General features: G+C 41.3%; 1 protein-coding gene across 12 annotated transcripts in view; it reads right to left on the reverse strand.

Annotated features, from left to right (window-relative positions):
* Positions 1–19,687, reverse strand: part of NAV2 (neuron navigator 2) — a 366,859-nt gene that overhangs the window by 130,145 nt on the left and 217,027 nt on the right. For all 12 annotated transcript variants that reach the window (XM_042021454.1, XM_042021488.1, XM_042021482.1 and 9 more), the window contains exons 2-3: positions 16,002–16,119; positions 12,702–12,754 (exon numbers count right to left, since the gene is read on the reverse strand). In XM_042021454.1, the coding sequence (XP_041877388.1) occupies positions 12,702–12,754; positions 16,002–16,119 (171 nt within the window). The remainder of the gene's footprint in view (positions 1–12,701; positions 12,755–16,001; positions 16,120–19,687) is intronic.

The raw sequence follows: 19,687 nt of genomic DNA on the forward strand, positions 1-19,687 counted from the left end.
ATCCCCCCCCCCCCCCCCCCCCCACCCCCCCCCGCTCCCCCGCCCCCCCCCCCCCGCCCGGCCCCCCCCCCGGCGGTGTGAAGTTATTGGCATTGCTGAACTGTGATTTCAACAATTAGAAACACTTTTATCAACCTCATTATATTTTGAGATATAATATAAAGTACACAAAGTATATAGTACACTTTGAGTAAATGATATACTCCAAAATCCAGAGAGGTACCAAAATACATTTCCTGTACTGCTCAGACCTTAAAGCTTGGAGCAGGGTGCAGTTCAAAGGTTCATTTATCCACAGTTCAGTATGATCCAACAGTCAATTGATCCATTTCCTTCTTCAGTACTCAACCACCCTTTCAAGTTTTCAACATGGCTCTTTTATTGAGGTGATTTGGGACTTGGCCAGAAAACCAAAGTTCACCTTTTCAAGAATAAACACCACATAAAAGGATCAATCCATTCCTACTACCTGCACTTAACAAGCTGCATCATTCCAAGAACATTTCCAGACTTCCCCAGCTGTGAGCAGATGTCTCCTCTCCCAATAAGCAGGTTAGTGACTACGATAAGCAATATCTCATCCCCACTCCAAATCTGCAGCTCTCTCAGTCCTGCTCTGCTTGCTTCTCTTCCCAGGCCCCTCATCTTTGCATAAACTCTCTTTTAGGACAGAGTGAGCACAGCATTAAGATTTACATCTGGGTAGTGAGTTCCTCATCCATGTCCTCTTTCTTGGTGCTATATAGCAGTCTTTACTGATGTCCTAATCTCATCCTATTCAGATTCAAGGAGTCCCGCCTTTAAAATCATTCCATTTCTCCTATGGGATAACCCCCCAGTTTTTCTGAGCACTGTAGCCACTGAATTAAGATACAGCACTCCCGTCCCCAGACTGATGGATGACCCTCCCTCACAGGTCTGTATCTGGACCACAGGCTGAGCAACCTGGAACCTCACTGCCACATGAAAGGTCAGATGGGCTGCCTTGCCAAGCCAGTGGTAATGCCCTGCTAAAAGCTGTGAGAAACAGGGGCTCTTGGGTACTGTACTGGTATGGAAAATACCCTAATTCCATCAGGCATGATGAAAAAAAGTGGGAGTAACAGGGATGTGCAAAAGTAAACCCTTTATATTCAGAAAACAAAGAACTAGGATAAGATCCTGTGGGGATGTACAGCACTGCACATATGAGGAATTCACTAAAAGAATGAAACTGAAAGATATAAAGGCATCAATAACTGATAAGATTTACACAGTATCTGTGATATTAACAATGTTACATGGCAGCATGGCAGGAATGTGAGGAATTAGTTGATTTTGAAGGAAAAACTGAGCTTGAAAAAGAAAACAGAAAGAGATTAGAGAAAATCCAAGAAGAAAGTGAAACACTGAATGAAGGATTATAGCTAAAGCGATTAAAATTTAGTGTTGGTAAGAATTCAAGGTCCTTCCCACACAACAACTGCTGGCCTGAGTCAAGAACCCTGTTCTTGGCTGAATCAGTCTAATGCCTCAGAAACCACGCTGCTTGTTTGACGAGGTGAGTTCCCAACAATGCAACGTGTCATGAATTTCACTCACAAAAGCTCCAAGGAAGGATTCTGCCTCTGGCCCCTGCTGTATCAACTATTAATGATATGAAAATCTTGTTTTATGGAGAAAGATGCCCCCAGTGCAGGCAGGGCTGGAGATAACAAGCTCTTCTGAAGCAGCAGTGTGGTAGGTAGACCATTTAGATGTGTGTAGGATAGAGGTGAAGTTTCTGGACAGATCTCAGCTAGATGGTAGGAAAAAAATTTTTCCCTGTGAGAGTGGTGAGGCCCTGGCACAGAGAGCTGTGGCTGCCCCTGGATCCCTGGAAATGTTCAAGGCCAGGTTGGATGGGGCTTGGAGCAACCTGGGATAGTGGAAGGTGTCCCTGTCCATGGCAGGGAATTGGAATGAGATGGTCCATAAAGTCCCTTCCAACCCAAACCATTCTATGATTCTCAGCAAAACCCCAATGACTCTACATCCTGGTGACTTCCAACACAAAGTACAGTTGCCTCCTTGTAATTACAGCATTCAGCAGCAAATCATCACCCAGACTCTGTGGGCCCTTCTTTTGCCAAGTCCACATATTGCTTAAACATTTAAGCAGATGTGAAAGGACTGGATTTGCCAAAGGGGAGTGGATATTTTCTGTTTCACTATGAGCTACAATTGTTTTTTGGCTGACAATTCTGATTTCTCACTTGCTTTGTTTAACACAGCAAAAGCAAAGCAGGAAAGATGGCAGCTGGATGCTCTCATTTCCTGCCTATCCAAAACAGGGGAAAGCTGTGCAAAAGAAGGAAAACCAAGCACAGCCATCCACAGTGATTATCTCACTCGGAAACATTACCAGGAGTATCCAAAACTGAGCCTTTTTAAACTTCCTGGCCAAAATCATCAAATGACTTTACAATTTTAGACTGCCACATTTAAACTATTTCAGGCGTAATCAACTATCAACATGTGCTGTCAGTCCCACATCATTGTATGACAGGTATTTATTCTGAGATGTCCCTAAATGCCAACTGAGGACTGCTGAGCCCACACCAGAGGGGCTGCCAGCCTCCAGGGCTCTTCCTCCTCCTCTCTTTTAATTAGGAGATTATGAGAAAAAAACCCCCAACAGCCCCGCAGAATTAAATTTCTGTTGAGACATAAGATATCAAGTGTCATCACTCCCATTCTCATACTCAGAGAGGGAAAAGCTACCAGAAAACTTCCTCTTAATATGAATAACGTGACAAGATGGGAGCAGAAGGCATCATGGCTAAGTATTGTACGTGGAGAACTGTCCAAGACCAGATCATCACACAAGTCTTTGTTCTTGTCATATAGCAGCAATTTCAATTCCTATTCTTGCCAGTGCTAGAGAGAAAACATGCCCTGGCCTGTAAGAGCAGAACAGGATATGCCAGAAACAAATAAAAAAAACCCCAAACCCAAAATATCCCCACCCTGTAGCCCATAAATGGAGACCCACAGGTGGGCACTGACGTGTGTTGAACATTGACTATGTCAGACAAAAACCTGAATATGGAAACTGCCTCCAGCCAAAGCTGTCTGTCCAAGTCAAACACACAAGGCAAAGGATAACCAGTGCTGCCCTTGTCACAGACACGGATGTTTTTCTCAAACAAAAACCAGAATTAAACTTGTTGTAGGGTTCGTCACTTACAAACCAGGGAAGTTTCTCACACTGTGATGCAAGACCTCTGCTCCCAACTTTTACAGCGATAAATGGGGAGTTTTTATGAGCTTACCCAGAAAACCCACTTCTTATACTGAAACCAGTGCTCTCCATTGAACTTGTGGCTCAATGTTATGTGTAGGACATTAATTTTCAGAAGAAAAAAGACTGAATTCATATGAAAGTTTTTAAAGCCTCACAAACCTTTATGCAATATTTCAGCAGACTTCACATACAGTGCAGAAGCAAGGAAATAGCCTAACACAAGCTGTTTCTTAGGACAAAATCTATTCCTTGACTGTATTTTTGAATAGTCTTTTACCCTCATATTTTTATATCCTAAAGTTTAGAAAGAGCCTTAAAATCTTAAGTCATTACATTGGGAATCCTTAGAACCCTGGAGTTTTGGGGGAGGAAGGGCTCTCCATTCCAATAATACCTCATTTGCTCTATTTCCTAAACATACTTATATATAAAAAATACCAAAGCAGAACTGCAAATTCCATTTGTCCCAGAAGGATATAAATACTAAATCTTATGGCTCTGTTTAAAATAAATCTTCATTAGTAGTTATCCCAATCAAAATGTATCTTTTTAAAAAGAAAATAATGTGTCACTCCCCCAGTGTTCATCTGCTGCTCCTGACTGCTTGGATAAAAATGTCTCCCAAAATTAAGTTTCAGGCTTTTGACAGAACTTGGTGGGCACCTTCGAAATAGAATAAAAGATGTAACATAAGGGCAAATTAAGCTAATCCATATTCTGAAGCCAGGTTGTGACAGATCTACCCACAGAAACAACAATCTGTTCAAATGTACATGAAGAGTTGACTCTTCTCTTAAAATTGCCTTACTTTGGCTTTTTTAAAAACGAGGAAAGTTTGGGCACTAGTCCAAGGCTGGAGAACCAGCCTAAGCCTCATCTCGTGCATCCTCTTCTCTCTGACCCCAGTAAAACCTTTGCTATCCTGTGTTTCCAGCTCTTCCTGCAGAAATAATGGGACAAATATTCAACATTCACTCCCAACAGTGTGAATAGAAATGAGGGCAGCAAAGCCCCACAGAGAAAACTGTGATTCACACTGCCCAAAATTTCTAATGACAACAAAGAGCATCCAAGGGGCACACTTGTATTGTGAATGGATTCAGGCTGTCCAGGGCAACTCCCAAGGTTTGCCAAAGCTGATCTGCTCAGGGAGGGGTACATGGAGGGTTGTAGAAATGTTCCTGCTTTATTCAGCTTTTCAGGTTTCTTTCAGGTTGGTTTTTTTTCAGGTTTATTTATTTAAAACAGAAACTTTCCCATAGGGAAAAACAAAAGTAAAGAGCAATTTCTTTGAAAAATATCCCTGGAAATATTATTTTTGGATTAGCTCTTCAGGATCAGACCTTTGAAAAGTTAAAGTGGATAATTTGTGAATAATTTGAAATCTTGAGATGTTCTAAATGATGATTAAGCAACAACAAGCTTAACTTTGCAAAACAAGTATCAACAAAGAATCCTGCCTCTGGAGAATCATTAATTTAGGATACAGACTAAATGCTCTTGACAAGATTTTAGCACATACCACAGTAACTGTATTTCTTGGCACTGCATCTGTTTATGTGTAACTGAAAAGAGGAAAAGGTGGGGAGAAGCCATGGCTGTGCTCAGTAAACCCACAATGAGGACAGCAGTGACTCTCACAGATGCATTATTTCCACCTTCCCTGGCTCCTCGTGGAAGACCCTTTTCTATCTGGGGCTCCCAGGCTGAAAGTTACGTGCTGTGCAATCAGGAAAAGGGGGAATGGCTTTAAACTGAGAGAGAGCAGGTTTAGATCAGACATTAGGAACAAATTCTTCCCTGTGAGGGTGGTGAGGCCCTGGCAGAGGTTGCCCAGCGAAGCTGTGGCTGCCTCTGGATCCCTGGAAGTGTCCAAGGCCAGGCTGGATGGGGCTTGGAGCAACCTGGGATAGTGGAAGGTGTCCCTGTCCATGGCAGGGAGCTCGGAACTAGGTGGTCTTTACGATCCCTTCCAACCTGAATAATTTAACCATTCTATGATCAAATCTAAAATAACACCAATATCTAGCAAAGGTGGACTCCTTCCTAAAACATCCTTGAAATCTACATAAACCAGTATTTTTCAAAGTGCACAAGTGCTTAAAAGGAAGGATTGACACTAACACCACTCAGTGCACCAAGCGCTGGCTGCTCCCTGTCCCCAAACACCAGCTCAGACGTTGAAGGCTCTGTGTATCATTAGCTTGAATTTGCAGCAGGAATCCAGGATTTAGCGAAACTTGTTTAGAAAGAACCTCCTGCAATGCAGTCACTGACAGTTGTTCATTTCTAAAAAAGGTCCCTGGGAAGGGAGCTGCGGCCACAGCCCGTTCCCAGGCGCAGCGTTCCCTCCCTGCCAGGCTGACAGGCATGCTTGTGCCTGAAGGCTCACAGCTTCACCTGTTCCCAAGGGATTTACTCCAGTGGCACCAACACATATGTGCCCCCTCCTTCCTTGCACCTGGATCCTGGATAACATCTCCTACTGAAATTCCCCTGCATAACTGCTCAGAACAAGTGCAACGATACTGCTGGTACATGTAAAAATAGCTCTGCATAAAAACCAAAAGAATAAAATGCTCTAGATATGCACTACCTTTAATCATAGCTAATTAAAATAACCATTATCACACCGTTACAGTGTATAAGCAATGGCTGGAAATGAAAGATCTGTGACAAGACACAGAGACAAAAAGTTTATTTCTCTGGACTATTTAATTCTTTGTAACAGCTACGATCTGTTTACACAGATATTCCACAGTGAAGAGCTTATCACTACATCTCCTGTAAAAAGAAAGAAACACCCAGGCATGAGAAGTAATTTCCATAAAAATAGCCTTAATTCTTACAGCACAAAGCTGAAGGAGAATAATAAATGAATTTTTACTTCCCCCATCGTCAAATGAAATCAACCTAACCTTTTCTTCTTAGTTAGAAAAGGTTCTTGTCCATGATTTCCCAGTTTTCCCCTTTTATGCCAAGCACAGCAAGAAACTATGTGTTTGTAAATTATTGCATAAAAGATATATCTATGTAATAATTTTACATCAGTAATGGTCATGGCAGAAAATTATGTTAATGGTGCTTCTAGACTTTGGGGTAGGTGTAAATGTATAAAGCCGCAGACATCTCCATATACACGTGGAATGACCCTGGCCCCTCAATCCCTTTGCTGTTTCACGTATTTAGTCCATATGGGGGGGTAGAACCATAGGTATTCAAAATGCAATAAATCCATTTAACTGCAAAATAAATGATCAGAGAATCTAATTCTGTCTTTACAGTGAAGCTTATATATTTCCTTTTTTCCATAAAAATTACTTTGTTGCTCTTTATTGAACCTCACAGTGTTTCAGAGACAGATGATGTACAAATTCTTGCATCACTGTAACGGGTGAAGAATTGAGAGTAGCCCACTGGGGACTACGAAGGTGAGCCATTATGGGAATGAAATGAGAGTGCCAGCAGCAATGTCTCCAAAGGCACCCTATACACCCATCCAAGGGACAGAACAGGAGGCACACACTGCCTTATCACACATCCCTGCATGCTGAAAGAGTTCTGGAAGCCTTCCCCTCCAGAAATGAAACAAATCTCTGTTTAGTGACACTGCCATGCCTCATGGCAGGGAGATGTACATACTGGCCTTTCCTGATCCGGTCCAGCTCTATTTATCCTGTTATTTTCTACACAGGATGATGATGTGGTTTTATTCAGACTGCAAGCTCTGCAGCACAGAAACCTCTGATCCAACCATGCCTATCATTTTACCATGCACAAATGGTAAGCATAGCAGTGTAACAACAGTCTGGGCATCTGGAAAAAAATAGAGACAGTAAAATCAATCTTATCTTGGAGCAAGAGTCATATAAACTGAGGCTGAAGGACAGATAAGTACAAGCAACCTGGCAGATCATCTCTGTAGTAAATCATTCTTGTCTACATCACAACATGGGCTCATACACGACCAACAGAAACCCTGAGAGCTGAAAGAAAATGCTTTCAGCATTCCGGAACTTGCTATTTGGCCACGTCCCTGCACGGGCAGTTGCAGCAGCCAAGCCGGTGTCCGTCACTGGCCAGGCTGGCACAGCACTGGGGGATGTCTTCCCCCTCAGCTGACCTGCAGCTGTGAGGAACTGCACCACAGGTTAGGGCCAGAAGATGCCCATCTGTTACCATGGTAACATCAAACCAGATTAAATTTCTAAACATATGCTCCTGGTAAGTTACAAGCTCCCCAGGCAAAGTGGAGGAAAGCTTAGAAGATGGGAAAGTTGTCTTTACTACATTTGCTCAGCCTTGGAGTTGGATTACTTGAGAATACATGGCTATATTTAACCCCTGGGATATGTTTCCAAAAATCCTACGCTAGGAATTCACAGAGAAAAAACGTGCTTGTGATGCTTTTGATCTTCAGCAGAGCTGCTCCCCTGAATTAGCAGCACATGCCCCCGGCAGCAGAGCCCTCTTTGGCTTTGGGGGGCTGGAGCAACAGCCTGGCAGATTTATTGCACCTTGCTATGGCAACGTTTGGACAACACTGGCTGTATAAAATTGCTCAAAACGTTTAGAGTGGGTACCTGCTCTCAAAGACCAGAGACAGAATTATTTTCCGTGAGAAAACAAGCAACTAAGAATTTATATTTTTTTTTAACACAGCAGCTCCCTCCCTTAGTGGGTATTACACACACGTAGATAGCTGCTCGGGTGATGCAGATGGTTTCAGCTCCTATCAGTCCTTCATGAATGTGCGAGCCCAGCTATCTCCTCTAAGTATGGGCCACATCACGGCAGCACTCACATTCATTACATCAATTCATTGAAGTGTTCTTGAGAAAAAGAACACAGAAATATGGACAACGTGCCCTACACACTAACTAGTAATGGAGATTTCAACATCTATGCTCTTTCGATAATTAAAGAAAAATTTAAAAATTCATGGAGCTGGGAAGGATCACACTGAGGAGGGAAGTGGGTACCTTTTTCCAACAGCTGAGTTAATATTCTCAGCACTGCTCAATTCAAAACCAAAGTCCCCACCAGGGACTGGAGAATTTCCATACAAACTGTTTCTTGTAGGTGTCACGTACATTACAAAACAGCTCATTGTCAGAACACAAGAAATCAGTCAAATATTAAAATAACAGTCAAACTCCCATTACTGGAAGTAAGGTTTCCTTGAAAATTAAGTTACTGTACTGAAAACACAGCCTTCATCTCAACTTCCATAGAGTTCTTGGGAAGAAATGCTGGCTGTGACCCACACTGCAGTAGAAGATCCCTTATTTGCAAGACAAACAGCAGTAGGAAGAGTGAGTGATAGTAGTTTACCACTACAGCTCGGTATCTGCATCAGAAAGAGACAACTCTTAAAAACTTCCTGTCAACACATGGGAAAAAGAAATACCTCACTTTTGCTATTTGAGAACAGATACTTATAGACACAAAGTGATCCTGAAAAATAATAAAGCCTGAGCACCAACCCACAGGCAAACCACAGTAATTTCCTCGCTTATTCATAGGAGGTGCTGTGGTGTTTGTTAAGCCTACGTGCCTTTCTGTTGCTCCAAATTCTTGTCTTGGGTGTCCCACAACTTCCCCAGACATGGGAAGATGAAAGTCTGGTATATCCACCCACGGATTCCCCAATTCTCTTCCTTTCAGCACGTTTCAGCTTTGCTATACTTGTACATGTATCATGTAGCACAGACAATTCACACACTTTGGGGTTTTTTATCATTTTACAAATATAAGTGCTATGAACCTTTTTAGAAGAGGTAACATTCAGCACTTGCAAAGGCACCCACATCAAGAAGAAGAATCTGTAGTACCCAGGAGGGCAGGTACTAACCTCCCATATTCTGCAAGATGCCACATGTTAAACTCTAAAATCGTGCCCTTGAAGCAAGGAAGGAAAAAAAAGAAAAATATCTCTGTTTTTTTATAAACAAACAATATTAGCAGAAATAGCCCTACTCAGGTTTATTCACCTGACTCTTCTTTTCAGAAGTGTGCAGGAGAGGAAACTGGCCTTGATTTATTGTCCGTCACCCAGTTATCAAGAACCATGCCAACATTTTCTGGGGTTTTATTTTAAAAACCCAAATGCCGCAGTGATCTCCAAATGTTCTTCATCCCAGAGCCTGTGCTCCATACAAGTACATCCTCTATTACCCACAGTATTTTCTGCATCCAGCTGGAACTAATCATCAGAATTACAGGCTTTTGTTTAGACAAATATCTACAGTACAAAAATATAGAGGTTTGGGAAAAAAAACCCCGAAACAGATTTTTTGCAGAGGACAAGCTATAGAATAGCCTATAATAGATTATATAAAAGGCAGCCAACTCTTATCTGGAGCAAAGGAAGACAGGGATACTCCCCTCAGCAGAACAACCCAGACAGGATGATAATGGGAGGACAGGTTCTCACCTAAGTGATTTTTCACGGAGCCAGTGGGGTCCTTGTCATTTTTGGCACCGGGACGAGGTTGATAAGCACTGATGGTCCCACATGGTTCTGCAGTACTAAACTTCACTTGACAAGGCTTATTAGCACTGGCTTGGAGCCTGACAGACCCAAGCTGTCTCTAAAGCTCAGTTTGGGCCAATTTGCCTGATGCTCTCCAACACTGGGAACAAGGCAAAGAGGCCGGATCTGGCTCTGCAGAGAGCTCCCTCAAGTTTGGCATCACCGGCTTGGGACTGTGCCACATGGAAGCAAAGACACTTTTTTCCCCCCACTTCCTTTAATGGACTTGGGAAGACACAGATCTGGTCCAGCTTTCTAAGCTGATACACCTGGCTGGGAGTGAGCTGATTCTTCACAGCTCAAGGCATTGGAAGTCTACAGAGGGAAAAGAGGATGGTAGAAGGCTTCCCTCTGAGATCTGTATTTCTATATTCTAGATCTAGATTTCCCTCTGTATTTCTATATAATGACCAAAGTTAAATCTCCCTTTATTGGTGCTATGTTATTTTTTTTTTTAATCCCCCCAAATCTCCTCATCTGTGCTGCTCACCTTTCAAGCACTCTAATATGGGTGTCGCCATTGTACCGAGAAACAGCAAGAACCACGACACAAGTCCAAGGAGAAAATGGAAAATGGAATCATTTTATTAATTACAAGCTGGGTTATGTAACTTGGTTCGCAAGAGAACATGATATGATTGGTCACTTGACCATCTGCCTCTCAGAGTGATTGGTGGAATGTTCTGACACCCATTTCAAAATATTTTCTCTAGTGTACCATAACAGCTTGGAAAACAAGTTCACAGGTGCAAGATAAAGTCTTGGTTTACAAAAATCTCTACACTGTTTTCAGCTAGCTTGCATGAGAAAGGAAAACTTCACAAAATGCTTCAGCAGCTGGAAAATTCCTCTGCTCCTAGCTTTTTAGCATCCACAGATAAGGACACTCTTAACTGAGAGACTCATTTGAAAAAAGACTGGATATTACCTAGGTACCTGGACGGCCTTGCCTCTGCCACCTCTCAGAGCCAGAGGCAGCAGACGCAAACACCAGCTCCCACACTCTGCAGGACCCTGTAAGCTGCATTAAGAGCATGCACTGAAGTGCAAAGGCTGAAGACTGCTGTACCTAAAACAAGCACTGTAACACATTTGTCCTGGACCTGCCAAAGGGCTGTGTCCCTAAACACTGCAAGTAACTGCATGAACACCACCCCATGAAGATTCCTATGTTCTGCCTTAGAAGAACCATGGAATGATTTGGATTGGAAGGATCCTTAAAGATCATCTAGTTTCACCTTCCACTGGACCAGGTTGCTCCAAGCCCCATCCAACCTGGCCTCAAACACTTCCAGGGATGGGGCAGCCACAGCTCCTCTGAGCAACAACAGTATTTTTATAGTCAGATGACAAAGAGCTCTGTAAGCATGGGCATCCGATAAAAGCAAGCCCTAAGCACAATTCTCATTTTTTTCACATGAGGAAAACTGCTGGGGATGCCCAGCTGTGACTGCAGGTCTCAGGAGTGGGGGGGCACAGTCTCACTCACCTCACCCTCCTGAATGAGCAAGTGGAGTAACATCAGCGCAGGGAACGCAGACCAAATGCATCCTTCCACCCCTCTCCAGCATTCCTGACCCAGCACATGCCCCCGGCATGCCTCTGCTTATAACCTGATCCTGCTTCCATAAGCAACCTACTACATGCATCCCACAATCCAACAGAGCAATGCTTTCTCTTCATTGAGAGTAATGACTTGAAGTGACTTTTTTAGCTGCAACGTCCTGCAACTGGTTACAGACTCCAGTCCTGAATGAAATTCAGTTCTTCCAACACATTTGCGGAACATTAAATTACAGTAATTGTCAAGATCTCCTCATTATTTATACTCCAGACAGCTGCTGTGGCTACAGCAAGAACAGCAACCACCCTCTTCAAAGCAGTAAGAAGTAGCAATGATAAATCTTTCTGATGGCTTTCTTTTTACAGAGCGCTTGCTCCACAGTTCCAACAAGATTGATAACTTCCAACAAGCAACAAAAAGCCAGAGGAGAAGAGCAGAACAGAGTGTGGGTTTTGACTTAAGATGTCAAGCTCTCCTTAAATCTTTATTTCATTTTACTACATTGAGTGGCTGTGCTCATGTTGAAGTCATGGAGGTAGGGGCAGTGAGGAACACTCATAAAAATAAAAAACATTAAAATAGCTGCACACAGAGAACAGATATCCAAGTGTTCCAAAGCAAGCATTTGCAATGCTAAAGGAAGATATTAGAATTTATGTTGTAGAATCACTTTTTCTCAAGATACAGAAGGAAGTAATCTTCTTTGAAGTATCATAAATTTTAAATGCTCTTCATTTGAATGCATTTTAAAAACCAGTTTCTTATTATCTGTGTTCTTAGTAAAATTCTGCTATACTTTTAGCTTCAGCAATACTCACAGCAGATATACTCTTGAGGTATTATATGCTTTTAATTTTCCTGGACTGATTTTTGGTTCCCTAGGTTTGAATACTAGATACAAGCAAGATACAAACCAACTTCTTATCTGTCAACAAGTTGCATCTTGAATTTTACTATTTGAATTTTTTTGTATTTCATGCATATTGCTCATTTGTTTTGTTTCATGTCAAAAGATACAGGAACTCTTAATCATACTTTCAAATATCTAATTCCTTATTTCTCTACGTTTCTGTTTAACTACGTGGTATTTCAGAAATATAAAGTAGCAATGTAAGAATAATCTCGACTGTAAATACGCGATAAATTATAAGGCCTGACTCAACTACTGTGGAGTATAATGGGGCAAGAACTGTAATATTAATGTTCTGAAGACTACACTTTTAGTCTCACTACTGTAAAATTTTAATTAAAAACTGTTATTAAAAGTCTCAGACATTGAACTCCCACACTATCACTCAGCCACGCACACACAAACAACAGACCACTTTACTACTTACCATTTGAGACCTATTTTTTGGGCAGCCATTGATGTCTTCAATCTTTTCATTTGCTGAAAATCAAAAAAAAAGAGGCAATAAGGCAAAAAAACTAAACCAAGGGCATTTATTCCAGTGATTTCCTGAGCACTTGCTGCCAGCTCGGTAAAGGGGTTTTGGATTGTAGCTGTCCAGTCCAAGTGAATGTGTGAAACACTGAGAGCCACAAAAAGAAAAAAAGCAGCTGGAGGTCTCTACTGGGTCATGCCTCCAGAGACAGCTGGGGCAGAAGCCAACTGCTCTGACAACTTCTTGTATGGTGACAGGGAATTCCTTTAAACTACAAAAAAGATGTAAGCCCTGGAAGCTGAATCACTGCTGGGTGGCAAAGCAAGCACTACATACATAGAGATGTTAGCATGGCAGGTGGTTTTTGCTTGGAGAGTGAATACAGGTTTTAAATCCAAATGGGAAATTTATGATCAATAACTCTAATAATTTTTTTTTCTTTTGTAAAGCACAAACCATGAAACAACTTTTCAAGATTCTTGACCATGGCTTACACGCTACCCCAACCTGCAGAAGAACACAGTTTCCAGCTTCAAGGTCAGCGTAAAACAATTAAATCCCTGAGGTGGATAATGTTTGCCTCAGAGTCTGAGTTTGCTCAGTTTCAGCTTTCAGCCTTGGATGCTGACATGACTGTGTTTGAGTCTGAAGAACCAGTTACAACCAAAGTTCAGTTTCCCATAGGTTTTTCACTGTAATAAAGGCAGGTGCTCACATCCCATTTGATTCATGCATTAAAGCCATATTTTGTAGCAGTCCCACATGTTCTCAGGACACCAGTCAGAACTCCATCACTCCATCCCACCCCATGGCTTCCCTCAGTTAGGAGGACTGCATTTGGCACAGTATTCCAAGTAGCAGTCATAGTCACGAGAAACAAAGCAGTAAGACAACTTCACTCTTGCCTGGTAGGTCCCATTTTACACATCCATGTCACAGTACACCTTTATCCCACAGCAATGCAACTAAAAACTGATGCTAATCGGAAAGAGACTGCAGCTAAATCCACAGTGCACTCCCCAGAGTGCTCCATCAGCCTCTACACGTGAAGAGCACACACTGCTTCCAGGAATGCCATCTCGGATTTAGTCATACAGAAACAAAGATGAATTCATTAAATCCCATTTTCCAAGTCCTGGGCACTATCTCTCACTTTAGTACCATGCAATATCTCCATCAACTAAATTTATAACACTTTTAAAAATTGAGAGCTGTATTACTATAAATTGGCACCATTATAATTACTTGAAAGGAGACTAATGAACTTGTGAATGAGCTGTCCATTGTTTAGAACACGTCTACAGAGATACCTCTAAGTAGCCTCCAAGTGTATCTGCATTCATGGATTTCAATACAGCTACTATGTTTATATGGCATTACTAAGGCATATATTACTTACACATTCTTTTACAAGCTCATAAATTTTGAGCTGAAATGAACCAGGATGCTGTGAATACATTTTAATTGACTTGCAAATAGCTACTTTTACACATAGCACACCATAACATTAAAAAAAACCCTCTCCTGCACTGCATATCAAAGCTTTCTCACTGTGTAGTTAGGAAAAAAGCTGGGATTTTTCAGGCTACAGATAAAACTGCTTCTGGGTGTGAAAGCCCTCCCCAACTTTGTGACAATGAGATGCAGCTGCCTAAAGCCATACACAGCAGATACAAATTACTTTTCTTCACTGTTAATTTGGAGGATTAAATTGAGAATGTTTAAATATGACCTTCCTTTCACATGAAAAATGTTCTTTGAAAAAGACATTCTTCCCCTCAAACTTCAACTTTGAAACCTTGCTGACCTTATCTTAAATATTAGCCAAAAGGCAGCTATAAAATGACCAAAAAAAAAAAAGCAGAAGTGATCAAAGCAATAATTGGTTATGTATTTTAGAAGGAATAATTTGAATTTCATAAGGGTTTTCACAAGTCAATACTCAAAGAGCTACATTTAAATATTTGGCAGAAATAGCCACGTCCACATTTTGATGGTGGTATTCTTGCACACATGCTCTAAGTTTCCTACAACAGTGTTAAGGCAGGATAGCTAGATAGGCATGAAAGGAATCAACACCTAACTGCTCCTGGGCTTCCAAAAATCTTTCCTATTAAAGGAAACGGATATAGGATGGAGCACTGTTCATAGTGAATACCTGTCAACACACACCAATTAATTCATGGCCTGTTTTTACACCTCTGTAACTGCACAGCAGGTCTACAATGCTACTGAGATATAATGTTGCTCTCCAACAGAGAGACAAAATCTTTTTTAACATATCCCAGCAGAATCACTGGAAGATGTTTCACAGTGTCATCTCAGAACAGGGCTTGCAGATCCATACCTTCGAGGCAGGAACTAGCTCCCTTACAGCATCTCAAACACACACAAATATGCAGACACTGATGTCCTGTTGTTCATTGCTGGCTTCTTAATTTGCATCTCAAATCTGTCATCCTGCTCCTAACAATGGTTGTCCTAATTCCCATTAGCGGGCTTTCCCATTCCATCAATCTCCACCGGCCCATGCGTGTGTTTTGTGGCATCCCCAGGACCAGATGGATGAGCCTCTGAAGGAACTAATGAAGGATCCAGGCCCAAGGGAAGAGGGACAATGCGCAGCAGCTCTACACGGAGAAAATTGTTCAGAACTTTCATTGTCTAAAAACGCTAATGCACTAATTTAAGAGAACTAAAGGCTTTGGATAAAATAACTGAGCCTGCACTTGACATTTGTCCTATTGTGATTTTCCTCATCTGAAAACTCGTTATGAAAGATTTCTTTTTCTGCCACATAAAAATTACACCCCTTCTCCTTTACACAGCTTCTCCTTTCCCATGGATCTCCCAAATCCAGCTGGAGGCAGGAGGTTCAACACAGGAGGCAATATCACTGTGAACTATATTCAGACCAGTACCCAAGAGGTATTAGGAATAGTGAAGGCTAACAGCATCCTAGCAGAAAAAAAAATCTCATGAGTTGTTTTTGTTTTTTTTAACATTCAGCCATGTGGAGTAATACTGCTGTGTCAGGGGATTTTATCAGCAACATCCAATGTTTTTCCACTATGCTTTAAGACAAGGCTTTTTCAAATTAATTAGCAAAGTCTCTGAAGGAAAATGATCTACATAATTCCATGCAGTTTGATAGATTCCCCCCCGCGCACACTGTGTTTGTGTAGAAGATAAAAGCAGGGATTGTCTGAGCGAGCTGGTGGATACTTGGCACAAACACAGAAAGTCACTCACCTACAACCTGGATTATTTCAGCTAGCAGGACTCCATCAGTCACATCTTGCTGTAGATCCTTTATCAATCTCTTGTGACCAGATTTTGCTAGGTAATGATTAGCCCAATCTGTATAAATCTGTTAGGAGACAGACAAACAAAAATAAACTGTTACTCATAACACAACCTGAAAAATGAGAATTCTTTGTTTATCTTGGTACCGAAAGGCTGATTTCAGATCACTGCTTTTTTCTTCCCTCTTTGAAACAAGTCAACAGCATTAAAATTCACGGCCTTGTGCAGATCAAGTGTTCAGCTTACTGCAGTATGGATTTTTCTATTCAGCAACCTGACATCAAAGCTCATGGCAGTTGATAGCAAACTCCTGAACATGTTACAGCTTGAATGGACCATCAGGAGGTCCACGGAATATTCCACAGCAGCAGTGTGTACAAGGGTTTTCAATTTCCACCCAAGCACTTTTTTTTGTATTTTCCCTTTGACATTTTTTCTTCATGGCTGTTACTGAGAAAATTTTAAAGGCTCTTCTCCCAAAAACACTTCCGGTAGGTATTAGCCATACAGCAGCTTCATTGTGAGGAAACTCCTTTATTGTATTACCAAAGAAACCTTTAAAGGTCCTAAATATCCAACAATTCTAACAAATTCCATCTCACAGGTTAAATAGGCCTATTAAATTGCTTTTAATCTGTTATGAAAACTTCCAGCTGTTGAGATTTATTTCACAATGTATTACCTGAAAACTAAGCACAACAAGCAGCCAAAAATCTCTCTTTAATTTGCACTAAGTACTGCTCATCATATGCCAGCACGACTTATTCAAGTTCGCCAGAAAACTTATAAAAATTTTTCATGCTAGGTTATCAAAAAGAAGCTAAATTGCTTCATTGGAAATTCTGCTTATGAATTAAATAACAGTACTCTTTACATAGGACAATATTCAAAATTAAGATTTCTTTAAAATTACCTATTATGTTCCAAAGAAATAGGGTAAAAACAATAAATATCAGGGTTTTACCCTTTTAAATATCTAAATATTAACGTTCACCCCTACCCTCAAAAGTGTCTAGAATATTGGAAACACATTCACCCCAGTCCAGTCTATCAGTAAGCAGGTGTAGATTCAACATGCTTTCTAGAGCATGAGCCATCCCAACCCTCCACAGACCCAAAAAGCCCCTCTGGGGATGACAAATGTCTCAACACCAGTGTGTGACTCACTGTCCCAGAGGGAACAAGAGCATCCAGTGTCCAGAAGCCCAGGGAAAGCCCTCCCTGTGCACTGCCCAGGAAATACTGCTTTCCTTCACAGCTACTGATAGATGGAAAGACAAGAGCCCAAGGAGAGGGGTGGCTCTCCAGGTTGAACAACTCCAGCTTTAGGAGAGGTGCTGCAGCCCTCTGATCATCTTCATGGACCTCCTCTGCACTTGCTCCAGTAGATCCACATCCTTCTTACCCTGGGGGCCCCAGGGCTGGTCAGCGCAGATTCTCTAAATTACTGACCCACAGCTACTCGTTACAGAAGCATCTCAAGCCTTGCATTTCCAATGTGGTGAGGATGTCCTCCTTCATGGCAATCAAAAGCCAACTGCCAAGTCTAGGGGGCAAGTATTTGCCACAAGACAGAGGAACCTGGATATAATACACGGATTGTAATTTCACACTCCTCTTGCACTTGCTGCTTCAATGTTAATGTGATAAAAAGAAGAACAGAGGTTTTGACTAGAGCTACTTTTGTAACAAAGTCTTCATTTGTATTTTTTTTAAAACCTGTAAAACACAACTGGTAGCAGCCATGAACAAATCACTTAATATCTGACAGATATGCCCCTCTTTTCCACCATTTATCCTTTACTTTCCCCTTCACAGAAGCAGGATGTGCACCTCCTACGCCAACAGAGTCATGGACTTGAACAGAAAAACACACTGGAACACCTCCGTGACAAAAAAGCCCCACAGAGCTGAAAAACATCTCAATGAAATAAAGGCTGAGTACATGAGTGATTTCCCCAGCTGACCAATAAAAGGGGCAAAAAACCCACGCTGCACAAACCAGACATTGTGTTCCTTAGCTCCTTTTACAAGAAAACGTTTTCCATAACAGGAAAACACTTTAAAAGATTCAACGACTTCAAGGAACTAGGATTGACTTAACCTACTTTTCTGCCACATGGTTTTAGCTTTCTTATCTAGGAGTGAAGACATATGAGGAAACAGGTTGCAAACTATTTACTTTGCAAGTGCAAGGGTTCACCCCCCCCCACGCCATCCCTGCAATTCAGCTGACAAGGAACTTATCAAACACAATAACCACATTTCCTTTAATGGGAGGGCTGTGATGAATGTCCTAATTTATCACTGAAGGACTTTCAGAAAATTTAAAGTTATACTTTGATGCATCAGTTCCATCCTGGATCATTTCCATGATGCAGATGATCATGCAGTCAGACAAATCCTTGGATCAGCCCTAGAGTAAAAACAGGAGCAGACCTCTCCTGGCAGAGCCTGAAATAACAGCAACAGCAAGACCTTGAGAGCTAGTTAGGATTGATTTTTAAGTCAAATTAACAGCATCAGAATGTGTGGCTGGCATTGCAAAACTGCTATCCTGTACCTGCTTCCTACTGCCCTAATTCCTGTTGCACCCAGGAACACCAGATCTTACATTCATACCCTGGAAATAAACAGAACTGCATCAAAGAAATCCCTCGACTCCCTTAAATCCTCCTGGCAAAGGAGACAGCCTGAAAAACCCCAAATACCTGCTGTCTGATTCACTCCCTATGATAACACATAAAGAAACTCCCTCTGACAGCAAATTATTCTTGTAAACCCCACTTTGGGTGCTGAAGTCAGCCTGTGTTTGGTATCAGAACTACAAGCAAAGTTTTTATGCTTATTATTAAATGCATACCAGTATGGAGGTAATATTTGTTTCTGGGGTATTTAAGGGTGTGGAATATTATTTCATTCCACTAGTTGATGAGGAAAGCAGTTCACAGGAAAACACAGATATAATAAACCTGTGCTTCTCTTAAAAATGTTACTGAACAACAATATCTTGCAATATGCATAACATGCAAATTATTATTTTTTAACTGACTGGGCTGTATATTTACAAGCTCTGAAGCATTCTTAGGGATGCAGTATTACCCAGGCTTATTGTCGTAGCTCCTCACGGTCACCACTGATTTTTATGGCATGTATTAAGCAAATCATTGAAACTTTCCAGGATGTTTTCGAAACCTGTTTGTTGCAAGTCTTTGTAATGTACTACACAAATAGATTTCTAATGTTTCTTTTCCTTTTCCATACAAACAAGTGAAAAAAAATATAATTGCACAATGGCTGCTATTTCTAGACACATGAAATACGTTTCAAAGCACACAGTGTTTTCAAATGTTCAAGGCAAATAATTGGAAAAACAATAATAAAAGAAAACACTGCTGAGAAACTCTCCATTTTCCTATCTCTGCACATCCACTATGAGTGCTCCTCAGGTATTTTCAGCAAATGGGTACAAAGTCACATTTGAATATTCATGTGAAAATTACCAGTCTAATTAAAATATAAAAATCTTGTGATAAGAAATATTCAACCCACTACAACCCAAGAGATATTGCCTTATTCTACACACCAGCACAGGCTTTTAAAACTTTTCAGTGATTTCACACAGTATGAAA

This window comes from Corvus kubaryi, unplaced genomic scaffold (assembly GCF_017639235.1).
Source record: "Corvus kubaryi isolate FWS band 111438036 unplaced genomic scaffold, C.kubaryi_AGA036_p1.0 125, whole genome shotgun sequence".
Taxonomy (NCBI): Eukaryota; Metazoa; Chordata; class Aves; order Passeriformes; family Corvidae; genus Corvus; species Corvus kubaryi.